The sequence below is a fragment of the Cotesia glomerata genome, linkage group LG9 (genome assembly GCF_020080835.1).
Source record: "Cotesia glomerata isolate CgM1 linkage group LG9, MPM_Cglom_v2.3, whole genome shotgun sequence".
In the NCBI taxonomy this organism is placed as follows: Eukaryota; Metazoa; Arthropoda; class Insecta; order Hymenoptera; family Braconidae; genus Cotesia; species Cotesia glomerata.
In genome coordinates, this window is record NC_058166.1 from 44185 (window position 1) to 71915 (window position 27731).

General features: G+C 37.1%; 5 protein-coding genes across 6 annotated transcripts in view; all 5 read left to right on the top strand.

The window, feature by feature from the left end:
- The first annotated feature begins 268 nt into the window (after positions 1–268).
- On the top strand, positions 269–1941 carry LOC123271673 (prion-like-(Q/N-rich) domain-bearing protein 25). Its single transcript, XM_044738060.1, has 2 exons — positions 269–379; positions 1558–1941. The coding sequence occupies exons 1-2, from the start codon at positions 269–271 to the stop codon at positions 1939–1941; spliced, it is 495 nt and encodes a 164-aa protein (XP_044593995.1).
- Positions 1942–3406: 1465 nt separating this feature from the next.
- On the top strand, positions 3407–26108 carry LOC123271519 (tenascin-like). Of its 2 annotated transcripts, none has more exons than XM_044737864.1 (4): positions 3407–3646; positions 13462–13707; positions 14872–15416; positions 25869–26108. In XM_044737864.1, the coding sequence occupies exons 1-3, from the start codon at positions 3571–3573 to the stop codon at positions 15126–15128; spliced, it is 579 nt and encodes a 192-aa protein (XP_044593799.1). In that variant the 5' UTR covers positions 3407–3570; the 3' UTR covers positions 15129–15416; positions 25869–26108. The 2 variants fall into 2 exon arrangements, with proteins under 2 accessions (XP_044593799.1, XP_044593798.1); XM_044737863.1 differs by lacking the exon at positions 3407–3646 and adding an exon at positions 13159–13398.
- LOC123271520 (prion-like-(Q/N-rich) domain-bearing protein 25) lies at positions 15885–16815 on the top strand. The gene is made up of 3 exons (XM_044737866.1): positions 15885–16121; positions 16240–16485; positions 16546–16815. The coding sequence occupies exons 1-3, from the start codon at positions 15980–15982 to the stop codon at positions 16794–16796; spliced, it is 639 nt and encodes a 212-aa protein (XP_044593801.1). The 5' UTR covers positions 15885–15979; the 3' UTR covers positions 16797–16815.
- On the top strand, positions 17847–27171 carry LOC123271674 (neurogenic locus notch homolog protein 1-like). The gene is made up of 17 exons (XM_044738061.1): positions 17847–17957; positions 19128–19452; positions 19528–19754; positions 20335–20503; positions 20567–20806; positions 20868–21077; positions 21161–21409; positions 21565–21810; positions 23606–23682; positions 23752–24382; positions 24552–24797; positions 24862–25107; positions 25178–25414; positions 25465–25713; positions 25869–26114; positions 26176–26421; positions 26868–27171. Exons 1-17 carry the CDS (start codon positions 17847–17849, stop codon positions 27158–27160), a joined length of 4248 nt encoding a protein of 1415 aa, XP_044593996.1. The 3' UTR covers positions 27161–27171.
- The window catches only part of LOC123271675 (multiple epidermal growth factor-like domains protein 10), a gene marked incomplete at its 5' end in the record, with an annotated part of 32114 nt that continues 31549 nt past the window's right edge, over positions 27167–27731 (top strand). Inside the window, one exon of the mRNA XM_044738062.1 lies at positions 27167–27423. Coding sequence (XP_044593997.1) covers positions 27167–27423 — 257 coding nt within the window. The remainder of the gene's footprint in view (positions 27424–27731) is intronic.

Genomic DNA, 27731 nt, shown 5'->3' on the forward strand with positions numbered 1-27731 from the left:
AATTTATAAATGTGTATAAAATAAATACAATAAAGATTCGATTGATATTTTGGTATTGTTATCTGTGACTAGAACCTTATCTTCATTTCTTAATTAACGAAAAAAAAAATACTGCGTTGTTTAGTTTTTTAATCTTTATGAGAATTTAATAGGCATCCAGAATGCACTCAATAATATTGATAATGATTGTACGAAATAATTCGATCAAAACTGTAGAATTTTCAAGTTAGTTCTGTTGAAGAGTCGGTTAAGATTTCTTAATAGAAAAATGCAACGTCAGAACGCTGCAATCATCTTAGTAAGCATTGCATTGATTTTTAGTGTCAATGCAGAAGATAAATCCGACCTAGCAACAGACTGTGTGCCCTTTGATGATGTTGTAGAGTAAAATTATTTTTGGTGTTTGTTTTAATAGTGTAAAATGATGTAATAGCGGGAAAGCGGAGGATCAGGTTTTGGTCCGGATATCTCAATTAAAATGCAGAAATATTATTAACAATATGAGCTAGAAATTTATTTACACAATATACACTCAATATTTATTCAATATGTTAGCGGATTGTCTTAATAAAAGCGGATAAGCTAATGAAAGCGTATGGACAAAAAGAGAAGCCGGTTGACACGTGGTTGAACACACAGCCGACACTGAGAAAGCGGTGAATTACTGCACAAATAACACAAATTATCTGAAACAGACTCAAAATAAAATAAGGACAATTTATTAAAGCGGATTAATAATCAATTAAGCGAAAAAGCGGCATTTAATAACTCAAGCGAATCGATTTAGCGGGATAGCGAAGCGTTAGACTCAATGGCGTTGTAGCGAAAGATAATAATAATAATAATGCGTCTTCTTCCTCGTCGACTTGGAAGAAGGCTGATTGCGCATGTCTGTAGAGCGATCAGCCAATCACAGCTTCGAGACATGGCGTGATCGGTCAAGTTCAGTTTTGCGCAGGCGGTTAGTTTAAGTGGGAATTAGTGGTTGACAGGTGCGGCTCGTGAAATTGGGAGTCTCCCAAGGGCGACTCCATCGCGACTGGGCCTGTTCACTGAACAAATAGTAACTTATTAAATTTTAGTTTTTTGAGCTGAGGGCGTTGAAAAGTTTGAGAAATAATTTTTTTTAGGGAAAAAATTGTAGTGGGTTTTAAAGCTGAGACTTTGAGGATCATAAAAATCCCGGCAAAGATATAAAAAAAATTAATTTACTCATTTTCATCAAGCAATTAAGTTAATAAATTTTTTTTCTTAGAAAATAATAAGTTTGAAACTTTGACAATTTATAATAAATAAATTATTCATTTCAGAGCAAAATTATTGGGACTAAATTGTAGCTATAAGTATCCTTTTTAAAATTATTTTAATTAGTTCCTTAATTTTAATTAAGAAGAAAGTTATGAATTTTTAAATAATAAAAAATAAGAAAATTTACGGAAAAAACTAGTTTTTTAAACTGGGGGCGCTGAAAAGTTTGAGAAATAATTTTTTTTAACTAAATTATATTACAAAAAAGCAACTTGAAAGGACTTTTGGATAACAATTGATTAATTGCAGTGCCATCAAGATCGTCCTTGCTGCGGCAATTATAAGTGCGACCTGACGGACACTTTGGGAAGATTCGAGTGTCAGGAGAAAGTAAAATTAGGCGACACATGCAGGAACACCGACAACTGCGTTGACATCTTGCACTCAGTCTGCACGAATCAAAAGTGTCAATGCAGACAAAGTAACGTCAGAGTTAGCGACTACAACTGTGCGCCGCTCTTGAATACCTATTGTTGGAAAAACGAGACCTGCGCGCCGGAGAATTCACTGTGCATTAATAATGAGTGTCAATGCAAAGGCGGATATGTAGCGGAGGACGGCAAGTGTCTGCCAGGTGAGTCACACTTAACATTGCGAGACACTAGAGTCATTAATCTGTCCTTGCAGTTGTAATTGGATCGAAATGTAGTGACGATGCAGCGTGCGCAAGTGTCAAATTCGCGAAGTGCTCGAGTAGAAAAGTTTGCGCTTGTCCAACAAACACGATTGCGACGAGTAGCAGATTGTGCCCAGTGGCTCTGGAAGAAACCTGCGACTCTAATCGAGATTGCGGCGTCACTAATTCTTGGTGTAATAACAATAAGTGTCAATGCAGGGGTCGATATGTTGCCTACTCTAACATCGAATGTATACTCCGTAAGTTTGATTATTTCTATATTATTAGTTCATTTATAAGAAGTAGTAATTGCATTGACATTCATTAACATCGAATGACAATAGTAGTAATATTAATTCCGTAATAATTTATTATAATTGTTGCATTGATTTAAAGTGTCAATGTAGTAGATAAGAGAAGCTTTAAATTTTTCCTATTTTAGCTTACTTGGAAATGTCGTGCGAGAATTCAGAAGAGTGCAGAGCTCACATCATGAACTCAATCTGCATTAATAATACATGTAATTGCAACTATACTGACACACTTCAAGACGGAAATACGTGCGTTGCAACGAAAATCTTGTACTGTGAAAAAGATGAAGAGTGCGTAGAAATGAATGGTGCCTGCATTGACGGTCGATGTCAATGCAGCGCCAATTACGTGATGCAGGAGTCAAAATGTCTGCCAAGTAAGAACTTTAGGAATAATATTTATATAATTTCGTCCAAATTTTACAAACATTGTTAATGTAGCAGAATTGACGGGACGATGCAGCATAGATTCAGACTGCGCTGCAGTGAAATTTGCGGTGTGTTTAGAAGAAGAATGCACTTGCAGCAAAGGATTCATCGATGTCAATGCAACAACTTGCGTAAGAGCTCTTGGTAGTACCTGCATTAGCGATGAAAATTGTGCCGTCAGATTCTCTAGTTGTTATAATAGAAAGTGTCAATGCAATTACGGTTACATGCCCTATTCCGAGAGACAATGCAGTACAAGTGAGTAACCATAATTCTATCTATAAATATAAATTATATAAATATATAAATTTATAAATTATAAAATAAAAATATATAAATTTATATACCTTAATAAATTAAAATGATCAATATAACGACGCTCATGGTTATTATTGTTAATATTGTTAATCAACAAATATTAGTATTTAAGAAAATTTTATTGAATATTAATAAAATTTTATTTATATGAAATATAATTTTATTAATATTAACTAATTTTTTTTTTCAAGTCTAAATAAATTTTTTTTTTACTATTAAATAAAATTATCTCTCAGTGTAAATAGCAATTTTTGAAGATAAGAAACGAATTTTTCATTGCATTGATTCTAAAAGTATCTGCATTGACGTCGAATGACGATGTAGTTATATAGTGTCGTGATAATTCATTATAAATGTTGCATTTATCTCCAGCACCAATGCAGCAGATAAAAGTAGCTTTTAATTTTTCCCGCTTTAGCTGACTTGGGGAGGTCGTGCGAGAAATCAGAAGAGTGCAACGCTCACATCATTAACTTAATCTGCATTGATAAAACATGTTCATGCAAACATACTCACACACTTCAAGACGGAAATACGTGCGTGGCAACGAGAATCTTGTACTGTGAAAAAGATGAAGAGTGCGTAGAAATGAATGGTGCCTGCATTGGCGGTCAATGTCAATGCAGCGCCAATTACGTGATGCAGGAGTCAAAATGTCTGCCAAGTAAGAAATTTATAAATAATATTACATAATTATGTCCAAATTTTACAAACATTGTTAATGTAGCAGAATTGACGGGACGATGCAGCATAAATTCAGACTGCGCTGCAGTGAAATTTGCGGTGTGTTTAGAAGAAGAATGCACTTGCAGTGAAGGATTCTTCACTGTCAATGCAACAACTTGCGTAAGAGCTCTCGGTAAGAGCTGCATTAGCGATAAAGATTGTGCCGTTAGATTCTCTGGTTGTTATGATAAAAAGTGTCAATGCAATCACGGCTACGTGCAGATGACCGAGAGACACTGCAGTGCATGTGAGTAACAATAATAATATCTAATCAGAAAAATTATCAACTGACTTGAAAATAATTTTAGGGGAACTAGGGACGACTTGTTTTGACAACAGCACTTGCCATCTGATGAAAAACGCACATTGCTTTGAGAGTCAATGTAGTTGCAAGAACAACCATATCGAAATGAATGCATTCACATGTGCTCCGTTGCTCAACGCCTTCTGCTCCGAGGACGTGGGATGTGCTCCCGAGAACTCGGTCTGCATTGATGATAAGTGTCAATGCGAGTCCAGTTACTTCCCGAAGTCCAACTACGAGTGTGTCATAAGTAAGTCTTAGACCTCAGCTGAGATTTTTTGTTAATTTGCTTGCTTTTAGGGTACCTGGAACAGCGATGCAGAATTGACGAGCACTGCGTTGATATCCCCTACGCAAAGTGTTCTGACGCTGGAAAATGCATCTGCCATAAGAATTACGTGCTAACTAGCCCAACAACTTGTTCCCCAACTGTGGGAGGCTACTGCGCAAGCAACAGGGAGTGTGTCACTGTCAATGCAGAGTGTTTCAGGAACCATTGTCGCTGTTCCTCAGGATACACGCAGCAATCTGATGACCTTTGCTTACCTGGTAAGTTCCTGAGACTGACCAAGATTGTGCATTGATACTCGAAATATCAACTGCATTGACTCCGAGTGACGATGCATTAGAATTCTACTTTGCTTGGTTTAGCGAATAACAATTCCCGTTTGGAAATTGATAATTTTCTGAGCGAATCCTTGCAGTGTTCCTAGATCAGAAGTGCGACATTAACGAAAATTGTAATAAAATTACAAACGCCGAGTGTTTTCAAGAAAAATGTCAATGCAAACAAGGGTACACAAAGTTCGACCGCCATGTGTGCTTGCCGCTGACTGGCGAGAACTGCACGGAACACAAAGAGTGTGCTGTCTACAATTCAAACTGTGTTAACAATAAGTGTCAATGCTTGGAGACCTTCGTTCCGCAGACCCAGTCCAAATGTGTAGCGAGTAAGTATTAAAATTTCACGGCTACAGCTATTGCATTGTCACTTTTTATTGATACTTTCAGCTAGCATCGACGTTACTTGTTACAGTATAAACGATTGTCATGCAATAAATACGCATTGTTCAAGGTTTAATCTCTGCACTTGTAATCGAAACTACATTTCGATGGGCAATACATGTGTTAAAATCCTAGGGGCTCACTGTGAGTACAGCGCAAACTGCGTAACTCCTAATTCTGAGTGCATTGACAATAAGTGCCAATGCAAACCTAATTTTATTCGAGGGCCTTACAATGAGTGTTTATCAAGTTAGTATGCAATTTATCCTATTCATTTTTAAGGCAAGTAAAAATTGTGTCCTACATTGACGCTCAGTATCAATGCAGTCTCGTTTTCTCGGCAAATTTCTAAAAATTTCCTTTTCAGAATTATTAGGCCGGTCTTGCGAAACGGATTATGATTGTCAATACATATCCAATGCAATTTGCATTGACAAGATTTGTGTGTGCAAGCCCGACACATTTGCATTGACCCCGTCAGTCTGTATCCACTTGTTAAACACCTATTGCTCGTCTTCCGCCGATTGCGACGTCGAAGCGTCGTACTGCTTTGAGAATAAGTGTCAATGCCAGCCTGATTGGGTGGCACTGACTGATATGATGTGTGTAAGACGTAAGTACAGCCTATTTTATTCGGCGGTTGTGAAATAAGCTACACAAAATTGTTCTGCAGGTTCTGCCTTGTTTCATTGCAACGATACAATTGAGTGTGGCGGGCTCTGGAATTCAAGGTGTTATCAGAACGAATGTGTCTGCAACTCAAAGCATATTGCTGTCAGTAAACTGACTTGCTTGCCGGTTCTGGATGGGAACTGCTGGAGAGATGATCAATGCATGACGGAAAATTCTCACTGCCATAACTATAGGTGTCAATGCAAGCTCGGCTTTGTTTCTGTGGCTATAAACATGTGTGTCATGATTTGAGAATGATTTTATTTGTTGTTTTTAGCTGGAAAATTAAATAAAACTAATAAAAAAATTGATTGACTTTTTTTTTACTCCCGGAAAAATGGAAAATATAGTGATTTTTGTTCGGAAAATTTGGAAAATTATTACTAGGTTAGATAGAAAATTTTCCCGGCTACAATTTTGGTCCTGAGGTTGATCAACTTAAGACCGATAGTTTATGAGATATAGCCGGATTAATCATAGTCGGAGAAAAATTATACTTTTTTGATTAATTGGCTATATCTCCGAAACTATCAAAGCTAGGAAAATTTGTATTGATTAAAATATTGTTCCTAGGAAAATTTTCAAACGGGTTTCATGAAGAAAATTTATAATATCGCTTAAAATATCAATAAAAAATGAAAATTTTCCGATCAAAAAACGTATTTTTAATGATTAATTTGATTAATTGGCAATATCCTGGAAACTATTGGAGCTAGGAAAATTTTTATTGATCATAATTTTGTTTCTAGAGAAACTTTCCATCCAAATTATTAATCGTATGTTTTAAAATGTAAGTAACGACTCCAATAAATTCAATTTTCTTTATCAGGTCTCCCGAAGATCGGAATCAACGCTCCAAGGCCGCACTGATGGCAACACCACAGTCCTAATTCCCAACGTAGAAATTCCAGACGGCTCTGAAATTCGTCAAATAAGTGCCGGGGACTACGAAGTGGTGGAAATCAGCACTTCAAACTGAAACTCGCTAACTGGAGTCCCGGTTTCTCATTCGTCAATTTCTGAATTTGATAAAAGTAGTAGATGAATGTATATAAAATAAATAAAATAAAGTTTCAATCGATAATTTGGTATTGTTATCTGTGACTAGAACCTTATCTCCGTTTCTTAATTAACGAAAAAAAATACTGCGTTGTTCAGTTTTGTAACCTTTATTAGAATTTAATAGGCATCCAGAATGCACTCAATAATATTGATAATGATTGTACGAAATAATTCGATTAAAACTGTAGAATTTTCAAGTTAGTTCTGTTGAAGAGTCGGTTAAGATTTCTTAATAGAAAAATGCAACGTCAGAACGCTGCAATCATCTTAGTAAGCATTGCTTTGATTTTTAGTGTCAATGCAGAAGATAAATCCAACCTAGCAACAGACTGTGTGCCCTTTGGTGAAATTGTAAAGTAAAATTATTTTTGGTGTTTGTTTTAATAGTGTAAAATGATGTAATAGCGGGAAAGCGAAGGATCAGGTTTTGGTCTGGATATCTCAATTAAAATGCAGAAATATTATTAACAATATGAGCTAGAAATTTATTTACGCAATATACACTCAATATTTATTCAATATATTAGCGGATTGTCTTAATAAAAGCGGATAAGTTAATGAAAGCGTATGGACAAAAAGAAAAGCTGGTTGACACGTGGTTGAACATCCAGCCGGCACTGAGAAAGCGGTGAATTACGGCACAAATAACACAAATTATCTGAAACAGACTCAAATAAAATAAGGACAATTTATTAAAGCGGATTAATAATCAATTAAGCGAAAAAGTGGAATTTTATAACTTAAGCGAATTAATTTAGCGGGATAGCGGAGCGTTAGACTCAATGGCGTTGTAGCGAAAGATAATAATAATAATGCGTCTTCTTCCTCGTCGACATGGGGAAGAAGGCTAATTGCGCATGTCTGCGGAGCGATCAGCCAATCACAGCTTCGAGACATGGCGTGATCGGTCAAGTTCAGTTTTGCGCAGGCGGTTAGTTTAAGCGGGAAATAGCGGTTGACAGCTGCGGCTCGGGAAATTAGGAGTCCCCCAGGGGCGACTCCATTGCGGCTGGGCCTGCTCACTGAACAAATAGTAACTTATTAAATTTGAGTTTTTTGAGCTGAGGGCGTTGAAAAGTTTAAGAAATAATTTTTTTTAGGGAAAAAATTGTAGTGGGTTTTAAAGCTGAAACTCTGAGGATCATAAAAATCCCGGCAAAGACATAAAAATAATTAATTTACTCATTTTCATCAAGCAATTAAGTTAATAAATTTTTTTTCTTAGAAAATAATGAGTTTAAAACTTTGACAATTTATAGTTAATAAATCATTTACTGCATAACTCCTAGTTCTGAGTGCATTGAAAATAAGTGCCAATGCAAACCTAATTTTACTCGAGGGCCTTACAATGAGTGTTTATCAAGTTAGTATGCAATTTATCCTATCCATTTTAAGGATATGCAATTTATCCTATCTATTTTAAGGACTATTCCAGTCTCGTTTTCTCGGAAAATTCATAAAAATTTCCTTTTCAGATTTATTAGGCAGGTCTTGTCAAGCGGATAATGACTGTCAATACATCCCCAATGCAATTTGCATTGACAAGATTTGTGTGTGCAAGCCCGACACATTTGCAGTGACCTCGTCAGCTTGTACCCACTTGTTGAAGACCTATTGCTCGTCTTCCGCCGATTGCGACGTCGAGGCGTCGCACTGCTTTGAAAATAAGTGTCAATGCAAGCCTGATTGGGCAGCACTCACTGATATGATGTGTGTAAGACGTAAGTACAGCCTGTCTTATTCTTCAGTTGTGAAAAAGACTACACACGATTGTTCTGCAGGTTCTGCGCTGTATTATTGTGAGAATACAATTGATTGTGGCCCGCCCTGGCGTTTAACGTGTTATCAGAAACACTGTGTCTGCAACGCAAATCATATTGCCCTTAATGCACTGACTTGCTTGCCAGTTCTGAACGGAACCTGCTGGAGAGATGATCAATGCATGACGAAAAATTCTCATTGCGATGGCTCTTGGTGTCAATGCAAGCCTGGTTTTGTTTCTGTGGCTACAAATATGTGTGTACTAAGTTGAGAAATTTATATCTTTTGTTTTTAGATGAAAAATTTAATAGAAGTAACGAAAAAATTGATTGACTTTTTTTTCACTCCTGGAAAAATGGAAAATATAGTTATTTTTCTTCGAAAAATTTGGAAAATTATTACTAGGTTAAATAGGAAATTTTCCAGACTAATATTTCGGTCCTGAAGTTAATCATCGTAGGACCGAAAGTTTCTGAGATATCACCGCATAAATCATGATCGGGTAAAATCGATATTTTATTGATTAATAGGCCGTATCTCCAAAACTATATATTTTTATTATTATGCTTTACTTGTACACCTCTCGGTTTTTACAAGGCTGATTATTACTCTTTTTCTCCTAGCTCTACGCTTTTTCTATTTCTCATATTGGACCTCAGCAAGTCCCACCCGACACTTCATTTCTACTTTTAATTCTTGCGGCTGTTGACCGACTTGTGCTTTCTGTACCGTATTCACCCTGAACCTCACCTTCTCAGGCTGTTGGAACAGAATCATGGGGAAACCACAGAGAAAACCCATGATAGTAAAGTCGGAGCTGGGCTACGTCTACAGTGATTGATAAGAAACTCTTCTTTAACGACCACTGGCGCATTAGGCCCCTCTCCTAGTGTGCAGAGATCCCTCGCGCTAGCCAACGCTGACTAAAGTGGTCACCCATTCAAGTTGTTGCTTAAAATGTGTGATCGCCCAAGTCAGACGTGTGCCGCCCGGCTATCTCTGCCACTTCCAGAGGCTGGCAACGTAATGTAACGCACATATTGCACGCCTCATAGCGCGAAGCGCGTGAGGTTGTGCTTTATACTCGACTCGTCAAGGTCAAGCAATTTTGTGATCTTTAAATGTCTCTATCACAACCATATTACACTTATACAATAATATAAGTAGATGTACACGGAGAAAACACTTAAATTAAACCATCTTTTACTTTCTAAAATCATTTCATGTTGCTATTTTGAAAAAAAAAAAACGTTTTGAAAAAAATTTTACGTGGACGTCCGGATGTCACCCCATTTTGGATGTACCAATGTTTACTCCCGAACAAATTGATATTTCAAGACCGGACCTTTTTATTAGTTTACGAATGCGATGAACTGGGTCCGTATTTCATATCAGTAGCCTAGTTTACGTAATTTTTTTTTTAAATTGAATTTTTATTAAAATTTATTACGATATAACCGTACAAAGACAAACGAATTTTTCTTATTTGTCCCGTGAAAACTATGACGTCACTTGATAAAGCTAGATTTTTTTAGACTGCGTGCGCATATAACAAGAAAAAAGGGCGCTGATATTAAAAAAAAAAAAAATACTCTGTAAGAAATTACTTAATTATAATTTTCTTTTTTTTATCAGTTACACAATTTATTTTTTCTTGAAAAATGAATGAGCGTTATGAGGCGTGCAATTTTGGATTTTCCAAACTTTTTTAAATTATAATCACTGAAAAATATTGGTGCGTGCTGGGATCGCACCCGGGTCCCACTCTTTCGGAAAGCGAGCACCGAGCCGACCAGGCCATTGCCAGCCTGTATCTCCAAAACTAATAGAGTTATAAATATTATTACTGATTTGAATATTGTTTCTTGAAAAATTCCTTAACAGATGTAAGTGGGAAAAATTAAAATATCGATTAAAATAATAAAAACAGAAATTACCTTAAAAAAAAACTTTCGGGAATCGATGAGATGCTTCTTGAAATCAATCAAAGCAATAAAATTTAATAATATCGATAAGTATAGCCGGATATCGCTGATAACAACTTTATTTTTGTATCCACATGAACGACAAACAAAGAAATTATCACAATTTTATTTCAAAACGAGTTCAATGATCGTGATAATCTTTATTTTTAACCGCTTTAGTTAAGTCATGAATAATTCCAGCTAGTTAGTATGAAAACTTATTGCAGTGTAAACCAAGAGATGATTATATTTTTAAAATGTCACATATGATTGCTTTGATCTTCTTAGCAGAAGTTGCATTGATTTTGAGCATCAATGCAGCACAAACTGATCCACCAATGAACTGCGTAGAATATCCTTGCAGTGTTCCTGGGTCAGAAGTGCGACATTGACAAAGATTGTGATAAAATATCAAACGCTGAGTTTTTTAATAGAATATGTGAATGCAGACAAGGGTATACAAAGTTCGACTACCAGAAGTGCTTGCCCCTGATTGGCGAAGCTGCACGGAACACAAAGAGTGTGTTGTCTACAATTCTAATTGCGTTGACAATAGTGTCAATGCTTGGACACTTATGTTCCGTAGACTCAGTCGAAGTGTGTCGAGTAAGTACTTATTTCTTTGGTTACAAGAATTCCATCGTCAATTATTCTCGATTCTTTTAGCTGGCATTGACAGTATTTGCTACAGTGACGATGATTGTCATGCAGTAAATACGCATTGCTCAAGATTAAATCGCTGCGCTTGTAATCGAAAATTCATCTCGATAAACAATACGACATGTGTGAAAATCCTAGGGGATCACTATGGGGACAGCAAAACCTGCATAACTGCTAATTCTGATTGCATTTACAATAAATGTCAATGCAGCCAAGGTTTTTCCTAAGGGCTGTAAAATGATTGCGTTTCAGGTTAGTATAAGATTCACTTGCAATTTTAAGTACAATGTACTTTATTTGCATTGACACCTAATGTCGTGTTTTTTTTCACTCCCGGAAAAATAGAAAATATAGTGATTTTTCTTCGTAAATGAGAAAAATTGAAATATTGATTAAAATAGTGTTGGAATAATTAAAATAAAAAAAAGTTTTCGGGAATGGATGAAATGTTTCTCGAAAATAATCAAAGCAATAAAATTTAACTAGATTTATAAAGATAGCTGGATGTCAGTGACATCAACAACTTTATTTTTGTATCCACACTAACGAAAAACAAAGGAGCTATAAAAAACTTATGTTAAAACGAATTTAACGATCGCGATAATCTCTATTTTAAACCGCTTTATTAAAGCCGTGAACAGATTGAACTAGTTAGTACAAGAACTTATTGCAGTGTGAGCCAAGGTAAGATTTTATTTTTAAAATGTTTCATCAAATTGCTTTGATCTTCCTAGCAGGAGTTGCATTGATTTTGGGCATCAATGCAGCTCAAACCGATCCAACAACGAACTGTGTACAATTTGGCGGAACGGTAAGTATAACTCTTTGGCCAGCCAAAATATGTTGACTTTTATCGTCAATACACTGATTTATTTTGCAGTGTGACCAGCATCGTCGTTGCTGTGGTGAAAACCTCAAGTGCGACCAGTCGATTACTTTCGGTATATACGAGTGCACAGAAAAAGCAAAATTGGGCGACTCGTGTCGACTAGCTTTCCAGTGCGTTGACATTCTGCACTCTGTATGTTCGAAAAATGAGTGCGTGTGTCGACAAAACAACGTCAGAGTTAGCGACTACGCCTGCGCCCCAATCTTGAATGGCTATTGTTGGAAAAACGAGACCTGCGCGACGGAGAATTCACTGTGCACTGATAATGAGTGTCAATGCAGAGACGGATTTGAAGCGGAGGCCAACGAGTGTCTGCCAGGTGAGTAACACTTAACTTTGTGAGACACTAGAGTCATTAATCTGTCCTTGCAGTTGTAATTGGATCGATATGTAGTGACGATGCAGCGTGCGCAAGTGTCAAATTCGCGAAGTGCTCGAGTAGAAAAGTTTGTGCTTGTCCAAGAAACATGATTGCGACGAGTAGCAGATTGTGCCCAGTGGCTCTGGGAGAAACCTGCGACTCTACTCGAGATTGCGGCGTCACTAATTCTTGGTGTGATAACAATAAGTGTCAATGCAGAGTTCAATATTTTGCCTACTCTAACATCGAATGTAGTCTCCGTAAGTTTGATTCTTTCTATGTTATTAGTGCATTTATACGAAATAGTACTCCTTGCATTGACATTCATTGACGATGCAGTTAAATTTAGGCGTAAGTAATTGAATAAATTGCAGCTTTGAAAGACAATAGACGATAAATTTTACTGTATTGACATTAAAATCAACTACATTGACATTGAATGACGATGCAGTTGATTTTTCTATTATCTACATCAGTAAATAGCAATTTTCAAAGCAAATATAGAACATTTTCATTACAATGATACTAAAAGTCACTACATTATTATTGGATGACGATGCAGTGATTTTTTTATGCCTTTTTGGGTAAAAGGCAATTTGTAAAGACAATATAACAAATTTATACCACATTGACACTAAAAGTCACTACGTTGACGTCGAATGACGATAGTAGTTATATTTTGTTGTAATAATTAATTATAATTGTTGCATTGATTTAAAGCGTCAATGCAGTAGATGAAGGTAGCTTTTAATTTTTCCTGCTTTAGCTCGCTTGGGAATGTCGTGCGAGAAATCAGAAGAGTGCAACAATCACATTATTAACTCAATCTGCCTTCATAATACATGCACATGCAGAGATACTTACACACCTGAAGAGGGAAATACGTGCGTGGCAACGACAATCTTGTACTGTGAAAAAGAAGAAGAGTGCGTAGGAATAAATGGTGCCTGCATTAACGGTCGTTGTCAATGCAGAGCCAATTACGTGATGCAGGATTCAAAATGTCTGCCAAGTAAGAAATTTATAAATAATATTACATAATTATGTCCAAGTTTTACAAAATTTGTAAATGTAGCAAAATTGGCGGGACGATGCAGAATACATTCAGATTGCGCTACAGTGAATTTTGCTCTGTGTTTAAAAGGAGAATGCACTTGCAGTGAAGGATTCTTCGCTGTCAATGCAACAACTTGCGTGAAAGCTCTTGGTAGTACCTGCATTAGCGATGAAAATTGTGCTGTCAGATTCTCTAGTTGTTATAATAGAAAGTGTCAATGCAATCACGGTTACATGCCCTATTCCGAGAGACAATGCAGTGCGAGTGAGTAACAATAATTCTATCTATAAATATGAATTATATAAATATATAAATTTATAAATTATAAAATAAAAATATATAAATTTATATACCTTAATAAATTAAAATGATCAATATTAATTTTTTTGTTGAGATTATTTGCTTACCGTGAAACTTTTGGAACAAGTACAAACTACGCGTATTAATGACAGCAAACGAAAGCGACGCTTGTGGTTATTTTAATCAACGAATATTAGTATTTAAGAAAATTTTATTGAATATTAAGAAAATTTTATTTATATGAAATATAATTTTATTAATATTAACTAATTTTTTTTTTTCAAGTCCAAATAAATTTTTTATTACTATTAAATAAAATTATCTCTCAGTGTAAATGGCAATTTTTAAAAATAAGAAACGAATTTTTCATTGCACTGATTCTAAAAGTATCTGCATTGACGTCGAATGACGATGTAGTTATATAGTGTCGTGATAATTGATTATAAATGTTGCATTTATATCCAGCATCAATGCAACAGATAAAAGTAGCTTTTGATTTTTCCCGCTTTAGCTGACTTGGGGAGGTCGTGCGAGAAATCAGAAGAGTGCAACGCTCACATCATTAACTTAATCTGCATTGATAAAACATGTTCATGCAAACATACTCACCCAATTCAAGACGGAAATGCGTGCGTGGCAACGAGAATCTTGTACTGTGAAAAAGATGAAGAGTGCGTAGAAATGAATGGTGCCTGCATTGGCGGTCAATGTCAATGCAGCGCCAATTACGTGATGCAGGAGTCAAAATGTCTGCCAAGTAAGAACTTTAGAAATAATATTTATATAATTTCGGCCAAATTTTACAAACATTGTTAATCTAGCAGAATTGACGGGACGATGCAGCATAAATTCAGACTGCGCTGCAGTGAAATTTGCGGTATGTTTAGAAGACGAATGCACTTGCAGTGAAGGATTCTTTACTGTCAATGCAACAACTTGCGTAAAAGCTCTCGGTAAGAGCTGCATTAGCGATAAAGATTGTGCCGTTAGATTCTCTGGTTGTCATGATAAAAAGTGTCAATGCAATCACGGCTACACGCAGATGACCGAGAGACAATGCAGTGCATGTGAGTAACAATAATTATATCTAATCAGAAAAATAATCAACTGACGTGAAAATAATTTTAGGGGAACTAGGGACGACTTGTTTTGACAACAGCACTTGCAATCTAATGAAAAACGCACATTGCTTTGAGAGTCAATGTAGTTGCAAGGATAACCATATTGAAATGAATGCATTCACATGTGCTCCGTTGCTCAACGCCTTCTGCTCCGATGAACTGAAGTGCGCTTCCAAGAACTCGGTCTGCACTGATGATAAGTGTCAATGCGAGTTCGGTTACTTCCCGAAGTCCAACTACGAGTGTGTCTTAAGTGAGTCTTAGACCTCAGCTGAGATTTTTTGCTAATTTGCTTGCTTTTAGGGTACCTGGAACAGCGATGCAGAATTGACGAGCACTGCGTTGATATCCCCTATGCAAAGTGTTCTGACGCTGGAAAATGCATCTGCCATAAGAATTACGTGCTAACTAGCCCAACAACTTGTTCGCCAACTTTGGGAGGTTACTGCGCAAGCAACAGGGAGTGTTTCCTTGTCAATGCAGAGTGTTTCAGGGATCAATGTCGCTGTTCTCCAGGATACATGCAGCACTCTGATGACCTCTGCTTACCTGGTAAGTACCTGGGACTGATCAAGATTGTGCATTGATACTCAAAAGACCAACTGCATTAACTCCGAGTAACGATGCATTAGAATTCTACCTCGCCTGGTTTAGCAAATAACAATTCCCGTTTGGAAATTAATAATTTTCTGAGCGAATTCTTGCAGTGTTCCTGGGTCAGAAGTGTGACATTGACGAAAATTGTAATAAAATTACAAACGCCGAGTGTTTTCAAGAAAAATGTCAATGCAAACAAGGGTACACAAAGTTCGACCGCCATGTGTGCTTGCCGCTGACTGGCGAGAACTGCACGGAACACAAAGAGTGTGCTGTCTACAATTCGAACTGTGTTAACAATAAGTGTCAATGCTTGGAGACCTTCGTTCCGCAGACCCAGTCCAAATGTGTAGCGAGTAAGTATTAAAATTTCACGGCTACAGCTATTGCATTGTCACTTTTTATTGATACTTTCAGCTAGCATCGACGTTACTTGTTACAGTATAAACGATTGTCATGCAATAAATACGCATTGTTCAAGGTTTAATCTCTGCACTTGTAATCGAAACTACATTTCGATGGGCAATACATGTGTTAAAATCCTAGGGGGTCACTGTCAGTACAGCGCAAACTGCGTAACTCCTAATTCTGAGTGCATTGACAATAAGTGCCAATGCAAACCTAATTTTATTCGAGGGCCTTACAATGAGTGTTTATCAAGTTAGTATGCAATTTATCCTATTCATTCTTAAGGCAAGTAAAAATTGTGTCCTACATTGACGCTCAGTATCAATGCAGTCTCGTTTTCTCGGAAAATTTCTAAAAACTTACTTTTCAGAATTATTAGGCCGGTCTTGCGAAACGGATTATGATTGTCAATACATATCCAATGCAATTTGCATTGACAAGATTTGTGTGTGCAAGCCCGACACATTTGCATTGACCTCGTCAGCCTGTACCCACTTGTTGAACACCTATTGCTCGTCTTCCGCCGATTGCGACGTCGAAGCGTCGCACTGCTTTGAGAATAAGTGTCAATGCCAGCCTGATTGGGTGGCACTGACTGATATGATGTGTGTAAGACGTAAGTACAGCCTATTTTATTCGGCGGTTGTGAGATAAGCTACACAAAATTGTTCTGCAGGTTCTGCATTGTTTCATTGCAAAAAAACAATTGAGTGTGGCGAGCTCTGGCATTCAAGGTGTTATCAGAACAAATGTGTCTGCAACTCAAAGCATATTGCCGTCAATAAACTGACTTGCTTGCCGGTTCTGGATGGAAACTGCTGGAGAGATGATCAATGCATGACGGAAAATTCTCACTGCCATAACTATAGGTGTCAATGCAAGCTTGGCTTTGTTTCTGTGGCTATAAACATGTGTGTCATGACTTAAGAATAATTTTATTTGTTGTTTTTAGCTGGAAAATTAAATAAAAGTAATAAAAAAATTGATTGACTTTTTTTTTACTCCCGAAAAAATGGAAATTATAGTGATTTTTCTTCGGAAAATTTGGAAAATTATTACTAGGTTAGATAGAAAATTTTCCAGGCTACAATTTTGGTCCTGAGGTTGATCAACTTCCGACCGATTGTTTGTGAGATATAGCCGGATTAATCATAGTCGGAGGAAATTTATACTTTTTTGATTAATTGGCTATATCTCCGAAACTATCAAAGCTAGGAAAATTTGTATTTATTAAAATATTGTTCCTAGGGAAATTTTCTAACGGGTTTCATGAAGAAAATTCATAATGTCGCTTAAAGTATCAATAAAAAATGAAAATTTTCCGATCAAAAAACGTATTTTTAATGATTAATTTGATTAATTGGCAATATCCTGGAAACTATTGGAGCTAGGAAAATTTTTATTGATTATAATTTTGTTCCTAGAGAAACTTTCCATCCAAATTATTAATCGTATGTTTTGAAATGTAAGTAACGACTCCAATAAATTCAATTTTCTTTATCAGGTCTCCCGAAGATCGGAATCAACGCTCCAAGGCTGCACTGATGGCAACACCACAGTCCTAATTCCCAACGTAGAAATTCCAGATGGCTCTGAAAATCGTCCAATAAGTGCCGGGGACTACGACGTGGTGGAAATCAGCACTTCAAACTGAAACTCGCTAACTGGAGTCCCGGTTTCTCATTCGTCAATTTCTGAATTTGATAAAAGTAGTAGATGAATGTTTATAAAATAAATAAAAAAAGTTTCAATCGATATTTTTTTTATTGTTATCTGTGACTAGAACCTTATCTCCGTTTCTTAATTAACGAAAAAAAATACTGCGTTGTTTAGTTTTGTAATCTTTATTAGAATTTAATAGGCATCCAGAATGCACTCAATAATATTGTTAATGATTGTACGAAATAATTCAATTAAAACTGTAGAAATTTCAAGTTAGTTCTGTTCAAGAGTCGGTTAAGATTTCTTAATAGAAAAATGCAACGTCAGAACGCTGCAATCATCTTAGTAAACATTGCATTGATTTTTAGTGTCAATTCAGAAGATAAATTCGACCTAGCAACAGTCTGTGTGCCCTTTGGTGAAGTTGTAAAGTAAAATTATTTTTGGTGTTTGTTTTAATAGTGTAAAATGATGTAATAGCGGGAAAGCGGAGGATCAGGTTTTGGTCCGCATTAAAATGCGAAAATATTATTAACAATATGAGCTAGAAATTTATTTACACAATATACACTCAATATTTATTCAATATGTTAGCGGATTGTCTTGATAAAAGCGGATAAGCTAATGAAAGCGTATGCACAAAAAGAGAAGCCGGTTGACACGTGGTTGAACACACAGCCGACACTGAGAAAGCGGTGAATTACTGCACAAATAACAAAAATTATCTGAAACAGACTCAAAATAAAATAAGGACAATCTATTAAAGCAGATTAATAATCAATTAAGCGAAAAAGCGGAATTTTATAACTTAAGCGAATTAATTTAGCGGGATAGCGAAGCGTTAGACTCAATGGCGTTGTAGCGAAAGATAATAATAATAATGCGTCTTTTTCCTCGTCGACTTGGGGAAGAAGACTGATTGCGCATGTCTGTGGAGCGATCAGCCAATCACAGCTTCGGGACATGGCGTGATCGGTCAAGTTAAGTTTTGCGCAGGCGGTTAGTTTAAGCGGGAAATAGCGGTTGACAGGTGCGGCTCGGGAAATTGGGAGTCCCTCAGGGGCGACACCATCGCGGCTGGGCCTGTTTACTGAACAAATAGTAACTTATTAAATTTTAGTTTTTTGAGCTGAGGGCATTGAAAAGTTTAAGAAATAATTTTTTTTAGGGAAAAATTTGTAGTGGGTTTTAAAGCTGAGACTCTGAAGATCATAAAAATCCCAGCAAAGACATAAAAATAATTAATTTACTCATTTTTATCAAGCAATTATGTTAATAAATTTTTTTTCTTAGAAAATAAGGAGTTTAAAACTTTGACAATTTATATTAAATAAATTATTCATTTCAGAGCAAAATTATTGGGACTAAATTGTAGCTATGAGTGTCCTTTTTAAAAATTATTTTAATTAGTTCCTCAATGTTAATTAAGAAATAAATTATGAATTTTTAAATAATAAAAAATAAGAAAATTTACGGAGAAAACTAGTTTTTTGACCTGGGGGCGCTGAAAAATTTGGGAAATAATTTTTTTTAACTAAATTATATTACAAAAAAGCAACTTGAAAAGACTTTTGGATAAAAATTGATTAATTGCAGTGCTATCTACATCGTCCTTGCTGCGGCAATTATAAGTGCGACCTGACGGACACTTTGGGAAGATTCAAGTGTCAGGAGAAAGTAAAATTAGGCGAAACATGCAGGTACACCGACAACTGCGTCGACATTTTGCACTCAGTCTGCACGAAAAAAGAGTGTCAATGCAGACAAAGTAACGTCAGAGTTAGCGACTATGCCTGCGCGCCGCTCTTGAATACCTTTTGTTGGAAAAACGAGACCTGCGCGCCGGAGAATGCACTGTGCATTAATAATGAGTGTCAATGCAAAGACGGATATGTAGCGGAGGACGGCAAGTGTCTGCCAGGTGAGTCACACTTAACTTTGCGAGACACTAGAGTCATTAATCTGTCCTTGCAGTTGTAATTGGATCGAAATGTAGTGACGATGCAGCGTGCGCAAGTGTCAAATTCGCGAAGTGCTCGAGTAGAAAAGTTTGCGCTTGTCCAACAAACACGATTGCGACGAGTAGCAGATTGTGCTCAGTGGCTCTGGGAGAAACCTGCGACTCTAATCGAGATTGCGGCGTCACTAATTCTTGGTGTGATAACAATAAGTGTCAATGCAGAGTTCAATATTTTGCCTACTCTAACATCGAATGTAGACTCCGTAAGTTTGATTATTTCTATGTTATTAGTGCATTTATAAGAAGTAGTAATTGAGTTGACATTCATTGAAGATGCAGTTAAATTTAGGCGTAAGTAATTAAATAATTTGCAGCTTTGAAAGACAATAGACCATAAATTTTACTGTATTGACATTAAAATCAACTGCATTGGCATTGAATGACGATGCAGTTGATTTTTCTATTATCTACATCAGTAAATAATAATTTTCAAAGCAAATATAGAACATTTTCATTGCAATGATACTAAAAGTCACTACATTATTATTGGATGACGATGCAGTGATTTTTTTATCCCTATTTGGGTAAATGGCAATTTGTTAAGACAATATAACAAATTTATACCACATTGACACTAAAAGTCACTACGTTGACGTCAAATGACGATAGTAGTTATATTTTGTTGTAATAATTAATTATAATTGATGCATTGATTTAAAGCGTCAATGCAGTAGGTAAAGGTAGCTTTCAATTTTTCCTGATTTAGCTCGCTTGGGAATGTCGTGCGAGAAATCAAAAGAGTGCAACGATCACATTATTAACTCAGTCTGCTTTGATAATAAGTGCACACGCAGAGATACTCACACACCTGATGAGGGAAATACGTGCGTGGCAACGAGAATCTTGTACTGTGAAAAAGAAGAAGAGTGCGTAGGAATAAATGGTGCCTGCATTAACGGTCGTTGTCAATGCAGAGCCAATTACGTGATGCAGGATTCAAAATGTCTGCCATGTAAGAATATTATAAATAATATTACATAATTATGTCCAAGTTTTACAAAATTTGTCAATGTAGCAAAATTGGCGGGACGATGCAGAATACATTCAGATTGCACCACAGTGAATTTTGCTCTGTGTTTAAAAGGAGAATGCACTTGCAGTGAAGGATTCTTCGCTGTCAATGCAATAACTTGCGTAAGAGCTCTTGGTAATACCTGCGATGAAAATTGTGCTATCAGATTCTCTAGTTGTTATAATAGAAAGTGTCAATGCAATCACGGTTACACGCAGTATTCCGAGAGACAATACAGTGCGAGTGAGTAACAATAATTACATCTAATCAACAAAATTGTCATCTGACTTGAAAATAATTTTAGCGGAACTAGGGACGACTTGTTTTGACAAAGGCACTTGCAATCTGATAAAAAACGCGTATTTCTTTCATAGTGAATGCACTTGCAACGAAAACCATATTGAAATTGATGCATTTACTTGCGCGCCTTTGCTCAACGCCAACTACTCCAAGAACGTGGGATGTGCTCCCGAGAACTCGGTCTGCATTGATCATAAAAGTCAAAGCGAGTTCAGTTACTTCCCGAAATTCAACTAGTGTGTCCTAAGTAAGTGTCAGACGTCAGCTGAGAATTTTTGCTAATTCGCTTGCTTTTAGGGTATCTGGAACTGCGATGTATAATTGACGAGAACTGCATTGACATTCCCTACGCAAAGTATTCTGACGCAGGAGAATGCATCTGCCGTAAAAATTACGTCCGAACTAGCCCAACAACTTGGTTGCCCACTTTGGGAGGTAGCTGCTCAAGCAACAGGGAGTGTGTCGCTGTCAATGCAGAGTGTTTTAGGAACCAATGTCGCTACTCCCCAGGATACACGCAGCACTCTGATGACCTCTGCTTTCCTGGTAAGTTTCTGAAACTAACAAAAATTGTGCATTGATACTCGAAACACCAACTGCATTGACTCTGAGTGACGATGCAGTAGAATTCTACTTCTTTTGGTTTAGCAAATAACAATTCCCGTTTGGAAATTGATAATTTTCTGAGCGAATCCATGCAGTGTTCCTGGGTCAGAAGTGCGACATTGACGAAGATTGTGATGAAATATCAAACGCTGAGTGTTCTCACAAGAGAGGTCAATGCAAAGAATGGTACAAAATGTTCGACCGCAAGGTGTGCTTGCCTCTGATTGGCACGCGCTGCACGGAACACAAAGAGTGCGCTGTCTACAATTCTAATTGCATTGACAATAAGTGTCAATGCTTAGAGACCTTCGTTCCGCAGACTCAGTCCGAGTGTGTGACAAGTAAGTACTCAAACTTGTTGTCAGTAACAAGAATTGCATCGTCACTTATTCTCGATACTTTTAGCTGGCATTGACAGTATTTGCTTCAGTGACGATGATTGTCACGCAGTAAATACGCATTGTTCAAGGTTTCAATATTGCGTTTGTAATAAAAATTACATCTCGTTTGAGAATACGACATGTGTTTCGATTATTGGAGCGTATTGTAAGGAAAGCGCATCCTGCGTCACTCCCAATTCCGATTGCATTTACAATAAATGTCAATGCAGCCAAGGTTTTTTCCAAGGGCTGTACAATGATCGCGTATCAGGTTAGTATAAGATTCACTTGCAATTTTAAATACGGTCAACTTAATTTGCTTTGACACCTAATGTCAATGCAGTTCAAATTATTCAATGTGCCTCTTATTGTCCGCCAAGTTCGTGACATAACCTGAATTGCGAATCAATGACAAAAATTTAGCCTGAATTGACACCGAGTGTCAATGCAGCTCTCATTTCGCCAACGATACACTAATTATTTACCTTATAAGTGTGTGAATTGTCACCTTGATCTCGAGCTAATGACTGAACTTGGACTGCATTGACACTCGATGTCAATACAGATAACTATTATCACTAGACTTGACATTGATTGATTCCAGAGTATGCATGGCAATATTTTAATTTGCAAAAAGACTAAATTTGAGCTGCATTGACACTCGTTATCAATGCTGTCCCATTTTTGGTCACAGTGCTCGTAAAAATTGTATTCATAGTCACGTTAGGCAGCGCCTGTGCAGCAGATCGTGATGGTATAACCACACCACATGCATTTTGCATTGAGAAGAAATGTGCGTGTAAACCTGACACATTTGCATTGACTCCGTCAGCCTGTACTCACTTGTTAAACATCAATTGCTCGTCTTCCGCCGATTGCGGGATCGTTGCGTTACACTGATTTGAGAATAAGTTTCGATGCAAGCCTGATTAATTGGCACTTACTGATATGATGTGTGTAAGACGTAAGTAAAGCCTATTTCATTCGTCGATTGTGAAAAAAGCTATACAAAATTGTTTTTTAGGTTCTGCGCTATATTTTTGTGACAATACAATTGATTGTGGCGTGCCCTGGCGTTCAAAATGTTATTAGAATTAATGTATCTGCAACGCGAAACATATTGCTCTGAATTACTTGCTTACCGGTTCTGGGCGGAAGCTGCTGGAGAGATGATCAATGCATGACGGAAAATTCTCACTGCATTAATTTTAAATTACAATGCAAGTTTGGATTTGTTTCTGTGGCTGTAAATATATGTGTAGCAAGTTGAGAAAACAATATTTGCTGTTTTTAAATGAAAAATTCAATAAAAGTAACAAAAAAATTGATTGACCTTTTTTTTACTCTCGAAAAAATGGAAAATATAGTAATTTTTCTACATAAGTGAGAAAAATTGAATTATCGATTACACTATTGTTAGAATGATGAAAACAGGAATTACTGTCAAAAAAGAACTTTTAGGAATGGATGAGATGTTTCTCGAAATAATCAAAGCAATTAAATTTAATAATATTGGAAATCATAGCCGGATATCAGTGACATCAACTTTATTTTTGTAGCAATTTTATCGACTAACAAAGGAGCTATCAAAAATTTATTTTAAAACGAATTTAATGATCGCGATAATCTCTATTTTAAACCGCTTTATTAAAGCCGTGAATAGATTGAACTAGTTAGTACAAAAACTTATTGCAGTGTGAGCCAAGGTAAGATTTTATTTTTAAAATGTTTCCTCAAATTGCTTTGATCTTCCTAGCAGGAGTTGCATTGATTTTGGGCATCAATGCAGCTCAAACCGATCCAACAACGAACTGTGTACAATTTGGCGGAACGGTAAGTATAACTCTTTGGCCAGCCAAAATATGTTGACTTTTATCGTCAATACACTGATTTATTTTGCAGTGTGACCAGCATCGTCGTTGCTGTGGTGAAAACCTCAAGTGCGACCAGTCGATTACTTTCGGTATATACGAGTGCACAGAAAAAGCAAAATTGGGCGACTCGTGTCGACTAGCTTTCCAGTGCGTTGACATTCTGCACTCTGTATGTTCGAAAAATGAGTGCGTGTGTCGACAAAACAACGTCAGAGTTAGCGACTACGCCTGCGCCCCAATCTTGAATGGCTATTGTTGGAAAAACGAGACTTGCGCGACGGAGAATTCGCTGTGCATTGATAATGAGTGTCAATGCAGAGACGGATTTGTAGCGGAGGCCAATGAATGTATGCCAGGTGAGTCACACTTAATTTTCCGAGACACTAGAGTCATTAAATCTGTGCTTGCAGTTATAATTGGATCAAAATGCAGTAACGATGCAGCGTGCGCAAGTGTCAAATTCGCAAAGTGCTCTTCAAACAATGTTTGTGTCTGCTCAGAAAACGCGATTGAAATCAATGGAAGGTTGTGCTCGATACGTTTGGGAGCAACTTGTCAAACTAACGACAATTGTACTGCCGTAAATTCTTGGTGCGATGACAATAAGTGTCAATGCAAAGCGCAACATTTTGCCTACTCTGAGATCGAATGTAGACTCGGTGAGTTTGATTTTTAGGGGAAATTACTGCACTGACACAAGCAATATTTTGTGTCCGTTTGAGTTGACGATAACAATATTCCCATAGCAGTCACTGTAAATGTCAGGTGCATTGATCTTGAGAGTCAATGCAGTAAGGCCATTACTGCTTATAGTTTTTTTTTCCGCAGCGTTCATAGGAATGCCTTGCAATAAATCATGGGTCTGCGATTTTCATTTCATGAACTCACGCTGCATCAACAAAACCTGTCAATGCTTACAAAATTACATGCTGAAGAACGGAAATGAGTGCTCACCAGTGACAAGCTCGTATTGTTCAACAACCGATAAGTGCTTGGACGCTGAATCTGTCTGCATTGCCAGTCGGTGTCAATGCAAACCTAACTACGTAATGCGAGAGTTTAAATGTCTGCCACGTAAGGATTTGAAAAATGATATTTTTATAGTCTAGTCGAACTAATACTAACATTGTCAATGTAGAAGAATTGCCGGGACGATGCAATAAAGATTCAGACTGCTCCGAAGTGACTTTTGCGGTGTGTTCAAGAAACGAATGCGTTTGTCTAAACGGATTCTTTAATGTCAATGCAACAGCCTGCGCAAAAGCTCTGGGTGGAAGCTGCAATGTCAATAAAGATTGTGCCTTCAGATTCTCTCATTGTTTTGAAAAAAAGTGTAAATGCGATCACGGCTACGTACAGTATTCCGAGAGTCAATGCATTGCAAGTGAGTAACAATAATTTTATCTGATCAACAAAATTAAAATCTCACATGGAAATAATTTTAAAAGATCTAGGGATGACTTGTTCCCATAAAAGCAATTGTAGTCAGATAAAAAACGCGCATTGCTTTGAGAGTCAATGCAGTTGCAAGGACAACCATATTGAAATGAACGCATTCACATGCGCTCCGTTGCTCAACGCCACCTGCTCTAATGACCTGAATTGCGCCCCCCCGAACTCGATCTGCATTGATCATAAGTGTCAATGCGAGTTCAGTTACTTCCCGAAGTCCAACTACGATTGTGTCTTAAGTAAGTCTCGGACGTAAGCTGAGATTTTTTGCTAATTTGCTTGCTTTTAGTGTACCTGGAACGGCGATGCAGAGTTGATAAGGACTGCATTGACATTTGCTTCGCAAAGTGTTCTGACGCTGGAAAATGCATCTGTCATCAGAATTACGTGCTCACTGGCCCAACAACTTGTTCGCCAACTTTGGGAGGTTACTGCGCAAGCACCAGGGAGTGTGTCGCTCTCAATGCAGAGTGTTCCAGGAACCAATGTCACTGTTCCCCAGGATACACGCAGCACTCTGATGACCTCTGTTTACCTGGTAAGTTTCTGAGACTGAACAATATTGTGCATTGATACTCGAAACATCAACTGCATTGGCTCTGAGTAACAATGCAGTAGAATTCTAACTCGCCTGGTTTGGCGAATAACAATTCCCGTTTGGAAATTGATAATTTTCTGAGCGAATCCTTGCAGTGTTCCTAGGTCAGAAGTGCGACATTGACGAAGATTGTGATAAAATATCAAACGCAAAGTGTTCTGACAAAAGATGTCAATGCAAAGAAGGGTACACAAAGTTCGACCGTCAGGTGTGCTTGCCTCTAATTGGCGCGAACTGCACGGAACACAAAGAGTGCGCTGTCTACAATTCTAACTGCGTTAACAATAAGTGTCAATGCTTGGAGACCTTCGTTCCGCAGACCCAGTCCGAGTGTGTGGCAAGTAAGTATTAGAGCTTGTCAGTAATAAAAATTGCATCGTCACTTATTATCGATACTTTTAGCTGGCATAGACAGTATTTGCTACAGCAACGATGATTGTCATGCAATAAATTCGCATTGTTCAAGGTTCAATTTCTGCGTCTGTAATGAAAATTACATCTCGTTTGAAAATACATCATGTGTTTTGATCCTTGGAGCTCATTGTTGGGAAAGCGTACTCTGCATTACTCCTTATTCTGATTGCATTGACAATAAGTGTCAATGCAGCCAAGGTTTTGTCCCAGGGCCGTACAATGATTGTGTATTAGGTTAGTATAAGATTCACTTGCAATTTTAAGTACAGTCAACATTATTTGCATTGACGCCTTATATCAATGCAGTTCAAATTATTCAATGTGCCTCACATTGTCTGCCAAGTTCGTGACTTATAACCTGAATTGTGAATCAATGACAAAAATTTTGCCAGCATTGACATCGAGTGTCAATGCAGCTCTCATTTTGCCCACTATACACTAATTATTTACCTTACAAATGTGTGATTTGTCATCTTGATCTCGAGCTAATGACCGAACTTGGACTACATTGACACTCGATGTCAATCGAGACAACTATTGTCTCTAGACTTTATTGATTGATTCCAAAGTATACATTGAAATATTTTAATTTGTAAAAAGACTAAATTTGAGCTGCATTGACACTCGTTATCAATGCAGTCTCATTTTTGTCACAGTGCTCCTAAAAATTGTATTTATAGTCACGTTAGGCAGTGCCTGTGCAACAGATCGTGATTGTAAGAACATACCAAATGCAATTTGTATCGACGATAAATGTGTGTGCAAACCCGAGACATTTGCATTGACCCCGTCAGTCTGTACCCACTTGTTGAACACCAATTGCTTGTCTTCCAACGATTGCGGCATCGACGCGTCGCACTGCTTTGAGAATAAGTGTCAATGCAAGCCTGATTGGGCGCCACTCACTGATATCATGTGTGTTAGACGTAAGTACAGGTTATTTTATTCGTTGTTCGTGAAAAAGACTTCATAAAATTGTTCTGCAGGTTCTGGGCTGTATCATTGTAACGATGAAATTGATTGTGGCGTGCTCTGGCATTCAAAGTGTTTCCAGAACAAATGTGTCTGCAACGCGAAACATATTGCCGTCAATGCACTGACTTGCTTGCCAACTCTGGGCGGGACTTGCTGGAAAGATGATCAATGCATGACGGAAAAGACACACTGCGTTGACTTTAAATGTCAATGCAAGCCCGGTTTTGTTTCTGTGGCCGTAAATATGTGTGTAGCAAATCTGTGAAAATTATATTTTTTTTTTTTTAAGTATATGTCTGCAAAAAAATATATCCAGTCTTTATTTGTCCTACACAAGAAAGTTATTTAATAAAAAAACGATTTTATCCTTTAACATTGACAGTAAGTATATCAGTGCTTAATACATACGTTTTTACCCGTATATTGCTTTGACATTGTAGTTTTATTTTAGAGCCTGAAAAAAAAATAAATAAAATTTTAAATTAGATTTTCATTAGTTTCTTAGCGCGAGGGCGCTAAAAAGATTGAAAAATAATTTTTTTTAGGGACAAAATTGTAGTGGGTTTTAA

What these genes read in the sequence shown, in the direction of transcription:
- LOC123271519 (XM_044737863.1), top strand. Translation starts at nt 13,164, where the DNA reads ATGTCGTGCGAGAAATCAGAAGAGTGCAACAATCACATTATTAACTCA. An exon ending in GGATTCAAAATGTCTGCCAA is followed by an intron (nt 13,399 to 13,461) that starts GTAAGAAATTTA and finishes TTGTAAATGTAG; the next exon opens with CAAAATTGGCGGGACGATGC. An exon ending in CGAGAGACAATGCAGTGCGA is followed by an intron (nt 13,708 to 14,871) that starts GTGAGTAACAAT and finishes AAATAATTTTAG; the next exon opens with GGGAACTAGGGACGACTTGT.
- LOC123271520 (XM_044737866.1), top strand. Translation starts at nt 15,980, where the DNA reads ATGGGCAATACATGTGTTAAAATCCTAGGGGGTCACTGTCAGTACAGC. An exon ending in TTACAATGAGTGTTTATCAA is followed by an intron (nt 16,122 to 16,239) that starts GTTAGTATGCAA and finishes CTTACTTTTCAG; the next exon opens with AATTATTAGGCCGGTCTTGC. An exon ending in TGATATGATGTGTGTAAGAC is followed by an intron (nt 16,486 to 16,545) that starts GTAAGTACAGCC and finishes ATTGTTCTGCAG; the next exon opens with GTTCTGCATTGTTTCATTGC.
- LOC123271674 (XM_044738061.1), top strand. Translation starts at nt 17,847, where the DNA reads ATGCAACGTCAGAACGCTGCAATCATCTTAGTAAACATTGCATTGATT. An exon ending in GTGTGCCCTTTGGTGAAGTT is followed by an intron (nt 17,958 to 19,127) that starts GTAAAGTAAAAT and finishes GATTAATTGCAG; the next exon opens with TGCTATCTACATCGTCCTTG. An exon ending in GTACAATGATTGTGTATTAG is followed by an intron (nt 26,422 to 26,867) that starts GTTAGTATAAGA and finishes TTGTATTTATAG; the next exon opens with TCACGTTAGGCAGTGCCTGT.
- LOC123271673 (XM_044738060.1), top strand. Translation starts at nt 269, where the DNA reads ATGCAACGTCAGAACGCTGCAATCATCTTAGTAAGCATTGCATTGATT. An exon ending in GTGTGCCCTTTGATGATGTT is followed by an intron (nt 380 to 1,557) that starts GTAGAGTAAAAT and finishes GATTAATTGCAG; the next exon opens with TGCCATCAAGATCGTCCTTG.